This window comes from Phaethon aethereus (assembly GCF_964289735.1).
Source record: "Phaethon aethereus genome assembly, chromosome: Z".
NCBI classification, from domain to species: Eukaryota; Metazoa; Chordata; class Aves; order Phaethontiformes; family Phaethontidae; genus Phaethon; species Phaethon aethereus.
Genome location: NC_138577.1, coordinates 83,151,840 through 83,163,901, shown reverse-complemented (window position 1 = coordinate 83,163,901; position 12,062 = coordinate 83,151,840). Strand labels below are relative to the sequence as shown.

General features: G+C 40.6%; 1 protein-coding gene across 1 annotated transcript in view; it reads right to left on the bottom strand.

Moving 5' to 3' along the window:
• Positions 1-12,062, bottom strand: part of XRCC4 (X-ray repair cross complementing 4) — a gene marked incomplete at its 5' end in the record, with an annotated part of 167,907 nt that overhangs the window by 88,418 nt on the left and 67,427 nt on the right. Inside the window, 2 exons of the mRNA XM_082013451.1 lie at positions 7,834-7,937; positions 8,992-9,144. Of these exons, the coding sequence (XP_081869577.1) occupies positions 7,834-7,937; positions 8,992-9,144 (257 nt within the window). The remainder of the gene's footprint in view (positions 1-7,833; positions 7,938-8,991; positions 9,145-12,062) is intronic.

Here is a 12,062-nt window from a genome sequence, read left to right as displayed (position 1 = left end):
AATGCTAGACACCGGTGAAGCAAAACAAATTATCAGATATTTGATTAAAGAGTTGAAGTGCAAGACTAGATGCAACATGTGAGGGAGGAGTGAAACAACGAGACAGCACATCAGCAGTCTCATGTGTGAAATGCCTGCAAAGTTGCTGGAACTTTGTTAAAGTATCAGTAGTGAAAGTAAAAACTATTGGTGGCTCAGCTAGAATCTTACCCCAACCCTGGAGTAAAGCAAATAACAAAACAAACCAAAAACAACCTCCTCCTGCTCCCAAGAAACAGTCATACCTTCCTGTTCATGAAGAACTGCTTAACAGTAGAAGGATTTCCTTCCTGTCCTCCTTTCAGAGCAGAAACTCTCAAACAAGAGCTCATAGGCATTTAGAAGAAATTGGCACATAATATATAGCTGCTGCTAAAGAATTTATTAAACTGCCGTGAAAGCAGGAGTTGTGTGGCTTTTTCAATCTCACATTCACAAAATCCTAACCAGTATGTCAAATAAATTTCACCCATGCTCAATGGCATGATGAACAAAGCTGTTATATATAAAGACATACAGTATTACTGGGTTGGACTTGATGAACTTAAAGATCTTTTCCAACCTTAATGATTTTGTGATTCTGTGTGATTTATAAAAGTTCACAGAATCACAGAATCACTAGGTTGGAAAGGACCTTCAAGATCATCAAGTCCAACCATTAATCCAGTGCCACCATGTCCCCTAAACCATGTCCTGAAGCACCACATCCACACGTTTTTTGAACAGTTCCAGAGATGGTGGCTCCACCACCTCCCGGGGCAGCCTGTTCCAACGCCTGACCACTCTCTCAGTGAAGAAATTTTTCCTAATATCCAATCTAAACCTCCTCTGGCGCAACTTGAGGCCATTTCCTCTTGTCCTATCACTAGTTACTTGGGAGAAGAGACCAACACCCTCGTCGCCACAACCTCCTTTCAGGTAGTTGTAGAGAGCGATAAGGTCTCCTCTCAGCCTCCTCTTCTTCAGACTAAACAACCCCAGTTCCCTCAGCTGCTCCTCATAAGACTTGTGCTCCAGACCCCTCACCATCTTCATTGCCCTTCTCTGGACACGCTCTAGCACCTCAGCATCCTTCTTGTAGTGAGGGGCCCAAAACTGAACACAGGATTCAAGGTGCGGCCTCACCAGTGCTGAGTACAGGGGCACAATCACTTCCCTACTCCTGCTGGCCACACTATTTCTGATACAGGCCAGGACACTGTTGGCCTTCTTGGCCACCTGGGCACACCACCGGCTCATGTTCAGCCGGCTGTCAGCCAGCACCCCCAGGTCCTTTTCCACCGGGCAGCTCTCCAGCCACTCCTCCCCAAGCCTGTAGCGTTGCGTGGGGTTGTTGTGGCCAAAGTGCAGGACCCTGCACTTGGCCTTATTAAACCTCATACAGTTGGCCTCTGCCCATCGATCCAGCCTGTCCAGATCCCTCTGCAGAGCCCTCCTACCCTCCAGCAGATAAACACTCCCACCCAACTTGGTGTCATCTGCAAACTTACTGAGGGAGCACTCGATTCCCTCATCCAGATCATCAATAAAGATATTGAACAAGACCGGCCCCAGAACCGAGCCCTGGGGAACATGGCTTGTGACCGGCCGCCAGCCGGATTTAACGCCATTCACCACAACTCTCTGGGCTCGGCCATCCAGCCAGTTCCTCACCCAGCGAAGAGTAAACCTGTCCAAGCCACGAGCCGCCAGTTTCTCCAGGAGAATGCTGTGGGAGACGCTGTCAAAGGCTTTACTAAAGTCCAGGTAGACAACATCCACAGCCTTTCCCTCATCCACTAGGTGGGTCACCTGGTCATAGAAGGAGATCAGGTTGGTCAAGCAGGACCTGCCTTTCATGAACCCATGCTGGCTGGGCCTGATCCCTTGGTTGTCCTGCAGGTGCCCTGTAAGCACTCTCAAGACCAACCGCTCCATAATCTTCCCCGGTACAGAGGTCAGGCTGACAGGCCTGTAGTTCCCAGGATCCTCCTTCCGGCCCTTCTTGTAGACGGGCGTCACATTGGCAAGCCTCCAGTCTTCTGGGACCTCCCCTGCTAACCAGGACTGCTGATAAATGATGGAGAGTGGCTCGGCAAGCTCCTCCGCCAGCTCTCTCAGTACTCTCAGGTGGATCCCATCAGGCCCCATAGACTTGTGGGTGTCCAGGTGGTTTAGCATGTCCTTGACTGCTTCCTCCTGGATTATGAGGAGTACATTGTGCTCTCCATCCCAGTCTTCCAGCTCAGGGGGCTGAATACCCTGTGGATACCTGGACTGGCTATTAAAGACTGAGGCAAAGAAGGCATTAAGTACCTCAGCCTTGTCCTCGTCCTTGGAGACAATGTTCCCTGCCATATCCAGTAAGGGATGGAGATTCTCCTTGGCTCTCTTTTTGTTGTTAATATATTTGTAAAAACATTTTTTGTTATCCTTTACGACTGTGGCCAGACGGAACTCTAGCTGGGCTTTTGCCTTTCTAATTTTGTCCCTGCTTGACCTAACGACATCCTTGTACTCTTCCTGAGCTGCCTGCCCCTTCTTCCAGAGATAACAAACTCTCCTCTTTTCCCTGAGTCCCAGCAAAATCTCCCTGTTCAGCCAGGCTGGTCGCCTTCCCCGCCAGCTCTTCTTATGGCACATGGGGACCGCCTGCTCCTGTGCCTTTAAGATTTCCTTCTTGAAGACTGTCCAGCCTTCCTGGACCCCTTTGTCCTTCAGGACTGTCTCCCAAGGGACTCTCTCAACCAGTGACCTGAACAGGCCAAAGTCTGCCCTCCGGAAGTCCATGGTAGCAGTTTTGCTGTCCCCTGTCCTTACTTCGCTCACAACTGAGAATTCTATCATGTCGTGGTCGCTAAGCCCAAGACGGCCTCCGACCACCACATCTCTCACCAGTCCTTCTCTGTTTGTAAACAGCAGGTCCAGTAAGGCACCTCCTCTGGTGGGCTCACTCACGAGCTGCATCAGGAAGTTATCCTCCACACACTCCAGGAACCTCCCAATTGTTTCCTCTCTTCCGTGTTATACTTCCAGCAGATGTCCAGTAGGTTGAAGTCGCCCACAAGAACAACGGCCAGTGAATGCGAGACCTCCGCCAGTCGCTTATAGAATGTCTCATCTGTGTCTTCATCCTGGTTGGGTGGTCTGTAACAGACTCGCAGCAGGATATCTGCCTCATTAGCCTTCCCCCTCATCCTTACCCACAAGCACTCTACTTGGTCTTCACAATCTTCGATTTCTATGCAATCAAAACACTCCCTAACATACAGAGCCACCCCACCGCCTCTCCTTCCCTGCCCATCCCTTCGGAAGAGCTTATAGCCATCCATTGCAGCACTCCAGTCATGAGAAGCATCCCACCATGTTTCTGTGATGGCAACTACGTCATAGCTGTCGCGCTGCACAATGACTTCCAGCTCCTCCTGTTTGGTGCCCATGCTGCGTGCATTTTGGTGTAGATGCACCTGAGCTGGGCTATCGATTTCAACCTACCCCTAGGTTCAACTCTAGTGAGCCCGGTTTTATCCCCTCCCCCCTCCAAATCTAGTTTAGATTTAGTTGTACTATTTCTAAAAGTTCTACTTCTCATATACATCAGTTGTTTTCCTGAAAGCTTTACAGTAAAATACCTACTAATTCAATTTTAATTTGTTCTTTTACAACACAAAGCATTAACTACATCAGTGTGTAGATTACAGAAAAAAACTACCATGTTTCAGTTGATTTTGGCTTTAAGCCATGAAGTAAAAACTGCTGTCAAAAAGTAAACCATAATTCATATCTACAAATGGTACTGCAAGTGCCAAAAATCTACATTTTTAGGTAAAGTTTTAGGTTACAGTTTAACTGCTATTGCAGGGAAAAGACCTCTACAGAAAATTTTTCTGAGGCTGAACAAATAAATGTAACTGCCTGCTGAGCAGAGGTTGAAAACCTACCCAATAGCCTTGCTGAGTATTCATGCATGAGTAAGCCCATTTTTGTAGAATACACAAGAAAAGGTTTTCTTCTGCAATTCATCTGCTGCTATAGAGGAGAAGCTGTCATAGTAACAGCCATTTGCAATGCTGAACATAACGTAGGTTGTGTACTTATTTTAAGTTCATGCTAATATGAACAAGATCTTGTCTTTTTATTAAAAGCATGACACCACTATTTCAACACGGGCAGGGATGGACAGAACCCATTATAACCTGCTCAAATTCTTCCAAGAGTTAATTACCCTGTCAGAAATAACGTCCCACTTTTGTCTTTGTTTAATGTTAAGTTCCAGTTATTCAAGTTCATTAAATACCTATAGTTGCTGTATGGAAAGACCATCAAGACAATGACATCAGTTTGCAATGTAGTTTCTTTTAGGCCATGAAAAAAATGATCACTTAAGACCCTTCTCAACATTTCATTTAAATAATTTGCTAATCCCTCCACTGTTATCACAACCTTATTCTCCCCAATTTTCTAGCATTGACATTGATATTTTTCTTCACATCTGGATGTCCAAACTTGACATAGCAAACTTGATCTGGTTGAAGATGTCCCTGCTTATTGCAGGAGGGTTGGGCTAGACGACCTTTAAAGGTCCCTTCCAACCCAAACCATTCTATGAATCTTAACTAATGCGGCTAAAGCCAAGCTGGCTCCTTTAAGGCCAGGCAGGACCAAGCCACCGTCCCAGAATGGGTGCAATATAGAGCAGAGTGCAAATGTTGTCTAAGTAACTCTTGGCTTTGCTAGATGGGTTCGCCTGGAGATGATGGCAATCCCTGGAGGTACCCAAATTTATGTGGCAGAAGGAGCTAGACAAAGCGAAACTTGAGACTTTGTTGGTTTTCTCAAGTAAAGCATAGCTGTCAAAGTACTGGAAAGCATGGCATTATACTGTGTTAGAATGCATACATTTTGTTTATAGTTGGTGTATCACAAAATCCAAATTGGTTTATATAAATTATCTTCAATTTCACACTCCACAGATACAAGGACTCATAAATTTCATTTATATTTTCCATGTTCTAATTTCTTGAATAAAATGTAGTGCAGCATGATATCTCGTGGAAGTCAGTCTATTACTTTACTAATTTTACCTTGATCAACTAGCTGGTAATCACCTCACAGAAGACATGAGTACCTAGTTTTCAACCTCCAGTTTCTGCACCTTCACAAAAATTGCAATTAACATTCTTACTCACTTTCTTAATATTTTTCTTCACTGAGTCTTGTTCCAATATTTCCGTTCGATCAACACCAGACTGATACACCCATAACTAGTTGTGCCATTTCATTTACTTTTTCTGTGGGTAAATATTAGCAGCTTTTTTCCAAATCCCCAGAACACCCTCAGTGCCTCAAAAATTCTAGAAGAAAAGCAGTTATTGGTGGTTAAGAAAAATCCCTCGCCAGATTTTTAAACTCTGCAGTTCAACATATCCTCACCAGCTAATTTTAAAATGTCTAGATTTCACAGCTGCTGTTTCACATCCCCCTTAGCTGCTAGAACAGAACTACATTATAACACAACTACACCTGGTTTTCCCGTCTAAACACAAACCATAAGCACGTAATGAAGACAGCTGCTTTTTCAATTACAATTGATTTTTTAATCATTGCACTAATAGGCCAATAACAGCTGTATATGCGTTCTCAACTGACTTGCAGACTGGTCATTGGCCTTCTACCTCCTGGCCTGACATTCTCTGTCTTTATATCGTGTGGCTTTCTTCATCCATCTTCTGCAGTCCCTACTGTTCATTTATGACAAGCAGCATCAGCTTCTCACTTTTTAAATTTTGGAGGTGTACATATACAAATGTACACTTATTATGTGTCTATGTGTGCCTATACACATATGCCTTCACTTTCCTTCAAATTAGTTTTTAAATTATGATCTCTCTTGATTGTGGCTTTCACCACTATCTACTGAAACATTCTTAAAGATCTTCTAATTCTCATCGACTCTTGCAACCCACACAATGACATTTTAAATCCAGAAGAAAAAGAAATGTAACGTTGGACTAAGAGATAGAAAAACTAAGATAAACAGAAAAAATCCAAACATTATCTGAACTATCTTTTATGCCTTACAGTCCTTGATGTCTGATGTAGCTAAGAGCTTCATTATCTGCTCATGTCCTTCATCCCTGAATCACTATCTTCTTCATAGCAACACAGTCTGCCTCAGACTTCTTTTTGTATGTGAAAAGACCACACTAAGATTTCAGCTCCTATCTGTGCTTTTCTATTGTTCATGGAAAGAGAAATCTGTGTACAGAGGAAGAGTATCAACTGAACTAAATGATACTCATTGTGCAGATTTAAGAATGCCATTACCTTGAACAACTTGAGTGTGTTACCCAAAGGATTAAGTTTATAGTCTTCACATGATTTGCAAATTTTGCAGTTGAAATAAGTCTCTAGTCATGATCAAAATGTTCAGTACTGTATCCCTCAAAGGCAACAGAAAGCACATTTTTGTTTACAACTCAAATAAAAATCGTTGCTATTTCTTCCGTATAACATTGATCAGTCCAGTCCCTCATGATTGCTTGAGTAGGACCGTCGGAGTTTGTTTTCATTTTTAAATATGTATGTCTATCTCAAAACTCTCACTGAGCTAGTTAAGTCCTACTGAATCCAACAAAAGAACCAACACCTTCCACTTTTCCTTGCCTTTCCACTAAATAGAAAGTATTTCTTCCCACATTATCTGAACTGACCAAATACCACTTGAAAGCAAAGATGTCTGAACTGAAGAGCATAGTACAAAATAAAATTGTTTCTTTCCACGGTTGCAACTTTCTGAATTTGTCTGAAGCTCTGCCTACTTCCTATTACACCAGAAAATCCTCAACAAACAGGAACATATGCGTTACAAAGCTGAATACCACTGGTATCAGGGTCTTGAACACTTCTGGTTCCCAGTATGCACAGTAAACTGTTGTAACAAGTTGTTGTCTTGATTACCTTTACCTATGGTGGAAATAGAAAGCTCCAGTGAGAGAATCCATAGCAAACTTTGCAGACCTGAGGGGAAGTTTTTTTATATATATATATATATATATATATGTATATATATATACACACACACACACACTTATAATAGTGTGTATATATATACATATAAAAAACTGTACATCAAGTATTAATGCAGTTTAAAAACTTTGATAGCATTTGTCCTATATATTCCTAATAGTTTGCCAAAATATGCCAAAATTTCTTATGGTTCACAGTTAAATATCTTGTATTGTAGAATGGACAATTGCTGTATCACATACACCCTACAAGTCTAGAGTCCTGGAAAAATTAGTCAAATTAAGTTTCAGGAACATCTTCATGAGGCCAAAAATTTACTTACAAATTAAACTAATTCTGCTATAAATACATTTTTATTCCATTTATGCACACAGCTCTTTTTATAGCTGTTAAACCTTCTCCCTTGTTAAACACTATTGAAACTGTCAGGAACTACATTTTACATTTTTGCAATCATTGCATACACATCATGATTCCTAGAATTTAAAATGGAATTGTTGATGGTTCAGATACTGTTCAGTCTGTCATTAGTTCTGCAAAGTATGTAATTTGTCATTTTGGAAGAAATGACAGTACCTTCACTTGTACAACATGCTTTTAAACTTCCTCTGTCTAATTTGAAAATGCCAGTATTATACTCTGCTTCAAGAGAGATATTTTTAAGGCTTGCAGGTTGGCTTGTCACAGAGCAATCTGTCAGGTAGCATTTTGTCTTCATTAAGGTATATTCAGATAAGTGATTGGTCTGTCCATGATATTCCCCAAAGACAATACATTCTATCTTACCTGATGGTAAGGAGGTCCGTGCTAAATTGTCACTTTCCTCATCAGTGCTGCCATCATATTCATTCTCTCTCCCTGTAGCCACCTGAATGGTAGCTACACTATCCCTAGGGGGAAAAAAAAGGAGTAGGAAAAAAAAAAAAAGCACATCTTTGGCACCTATTATTTCTGCACAGAATTTATAATTATTAGGCAATGCAAGCTGATACACATCAACATATAATCATACAATAGTTTGGGCTGGAAAGGACCTTTCAAGGCCATCTAGTCCAACCTCCCTGCAGTGAGCAGGGACATGTTCAACCAGAGCAGGTTGCTCAGAGCCCCGTCCAGCCTGACCTGGGATGTTCCCAGGGATGGGGCATCTACCACCTCTCTGGGCAACCTGGGACAGGGTTTCACCACCCTCACTGTGAAATATTTCTTCCTTAGATCTAGTCTGAATCTACCCTCTTTTAGTTTAAAAGCATTACCCCTTGTCCTATTGCAACAGGCCTTGCTAACAAGTCTGTCCCCATCTTTCTTGTAAGCTCCCTTTAAGTATGGGAAGGCTGAAATAGGTCTCCCCCATTCCTTTTCCTCTTGAGGCTGAACAATCCCAACTCTTTCAAGACTTTCTTCATGGGAGTCCCCATGCTGAACAGCTTAGCATATTCATATACAACAACAGACAATAAAAGGTAAGTTAAGATATAAAAAAGCAGGATAAAAATAGCAGGACAGCAAACAAATTAAGGTATGTTGTAGTATTAGAATGACTCCAGGTATTTTTGAAATAAAAAGTACATAAAAATATTCAGATATGCTTGTTTCCCAAAGGACAAAAGGAATCAAATAATTCAGGGAGAATACATATGAAATTACCATCTGTGGAAATGGCAGAGACATACTCTGATTGGAAAATCAACTGCAACCTAACAGAAAAAAGAAGATAGATTCATTGGATATTTCATTCCTGGCTACAGCATCCAAAGCAATACGCTGCTATTTCCAGTGACATCAAAAAGAATCCTCTGCTTTCATGACTAACAGCATTGTTTTGGATAACCATGCACTTAGCCAGGAAGAACTGTCACTCACTGTTAGTATCAAAGAAATGGAAACTAAACTAAAATATGCATCAGGTATGATACCAAGAAACTCAGGAAAATTAAGAAATACCTTGTACTTTTGGCATCTGCTGCAGATTCTTTAGCTTCATTCAGCAACTTCTGTAAGTTTCTTATCTTTGCTTTCTTTTCATTCAGCACCAAAATAAACCGGTTATAAAGATCTGCCTCTAGTTCCTCTTTAGCTTCCACACATTTTTCCAGCCTACAATGTAAAATTGACTGTTACACTGTTTCTTTTTAAAATTCTGTGTTTCCTGGAAGAAAATTCCATAGTGAGGACAGCCTTCTTATTACAGGAATCCCTACAGTAAACCATGCATGACTAGTCCAGCATCTTGTGTCTTAAACAAGCCAGAAGACCTTTTCCCCAGTGCAACGAAATTTGCTACCAAAAGGGGAAAATTTCCAAGGGGAAAATTTTCTCTTCATGCTTTTTTTGACAGGTTCTTGTACACATGCACCTGGGACAACTAAAATTTAAATAGGCAAGTGTTCTTTAGTATCAATGTTGAAGTCAGCATAGTGGGCATACCTTAGCAGGATACACATAATGAGATTAAAAATAGATATGATTAAGCTTGGCAGGTCCTAAATCTGGAGAACACACTCTGACTTGAAATACATTTGAAGGTGGAGGGCAAGGAAGAAACAAGAAATAGGCAACTCCACTCCCACATCGGCTCAGATGACGACCAAATACTTTGGGCAACCACGACAGTTCCAGAACTCTTTTCTTGCCAGAGCTCCCCAGGCAGACATGGGTGATACAGACCTTTGCCTGACCATTTTCCGTCAACAGCCTGCCATGTCTTTTTCTGGTGAGCTGGAGGTACAGAAACCAGTTCCTGGCAAAGCTCAGGAGGACACTGCCACAACACCTGATGGAGACCATAATCCCCTACAGGCATTCAGGCAAATACAACGCTAATAACTCCAGTGCTGCAGACTCCATTTAAAATTACGCAGATACAGAGCTAAGATCTTGGTACACTTGCATCCACCACTAGGCAGGTTTTAATTTCTTTTTTTCCCCCTGAATCAATCACAATTACTTGGTAGAGGACTAAACATTTACAATATATATAAAAATCTTTTAAAAGCTCTTAGTTAATATCTTCAGAGTAAAATATTCTGCATGTTTTTAAAGGCTTAAGCTGCAGCTGTAGGTAGGTCAATGTCAATAAAGTGAAGCATAAGGGAAATCTAAAATTAAGAACATGGATGTATACTGTCCCATAAGCAAGGCAAAACTGGAATATAAGCAAGCATGAGCACAATAAATGAAGTGACTTATAACAAGTGCGATCCTACATTTACTTCTCGTATTTCACAATTTTTTAGTCCTTGGGTTGAACCACAAACATTTTAACAGCTGTGTTCATAACAAGCAAATAAACATCTTGACAATCTTACTGATCATGGTAACTACAGTGTTATATCAAATAGTCATAAAACAACATTCTTTTCACCAACCTGTGCAAGGCTGGTAAAGTTTGGAACGCTTCCTTTCTTATTAAACCCAATCACATAACAGATTTTAAAAATATTAATTTATAACGTTTGAAATTTTAACATACTACCTAGATAAATACTGATTATTTTGTTCATAGATCAAAATCATATGTGATGTAAGAAGAAAAACACTAGAAAATAATCTCATGAAGTATTAAGTCTACTGTGCAATACTTTAGGGATATGCTTGATAGTTGATAAATAATTCATCTAATTTAAATGCAAATAGCAGAACATCATTACCATATAGATCGGTTCAATAATTCCTAAATGAAAGATCATATGTACTAATCAACTACCATGAGACTTTCCACCTACAAAGGAAAGTTAACTGTTTAATGGGGAACAAATAGAGAATTCACGAAGAATCACAAAACCTACACAGGGTCCAGAAGTGCCTTGACCAGCTCATGGAAGGAGAAAGGCAAGGACAGGAACTGCCTTCCACTTATCAAGTAGAATTCAGCCATTAAAAAAAAGATTAAAAATAAAAATATAGCTGTTCAGTAAATGGCCATTTACATGCTTGAAACTAATTATGTCTGTACACATAAAAATGGAAACAAGGATTTTGTGTAAAATAAGGTAATCCTGTCTGTATCAAATCCTATAGAGTCTTCTCTCACACACACAAAACAATACTATCTAAAGACAGTGATTACTACTGGGCCTTTATTTTGCCAGTGGACTGGTTTGTGTCAGAGCAGCTGAGGTTGGTTTAAATAATCACATTGAGACATTTTGCTGACTTGGCCAAAAGGGTGTCATATAAGATAACTTCAGTGAGGCCCTTGAATCCTGCAAAGACATCCCCTGATGAAAATGCACTTAACTATAAACTCTCAATGAAGCAAAGGTGATGCTGCCTGGATGTTAAGCAGCACAGCACAGGAACCTATCGTGTGACTAGCCGATTTCTTCAGCCTCTGGAGCAAAGTATTACCATCTCAAAATATACATACTGACTACATGCATAGATTAGAGTATTAACTCTTCCCTGTAGGAAAAATCAATTAATAGTATCCCATTAGATAATCTTATATGATTGTTTTCATTTACATGAACACCTTTTTTGATTTCTTCCTGCTGTTTAAAGTAATCCATATATAAATACATTCTCCAGACATACATATAAGTGTTATGCCAAATTAATGTCCATCAGTGTAAAATAGTATTACATGAATAGAATTTTTGCAAGTGCAAGTGATGAGCCTTTAAAAATAAACTATTATATGGCATATGAGGATACTTAAAAACAGAATAGTAAAAAGGAGCAGTCCTCTGCTGCTTGGGAACAGGGATGAATTAATTATGCAGAACATACGTGTGTGTGGGGTGGCTGTGGCTGTAACTCTGCATAGCCTTTAGGATTCACCCGGGCATGCATTACCTGAATTACGTGACTACTAAGGAAAGCTGGCTGGGTTTCATTCCAATACCTCATTGGTTACAAATACAAACTTCAATTGCAATTCATCACATGCTTATGCCTATATGTGATTTCTCTCACGAAAATATCATCTCCTCAGGCCAAATAAAAAAGCTGCTCATCTGAAAGACAGCTTTCAATTACAATGAAAATAAACAGAAGTTAATGGCTAGAGTGGT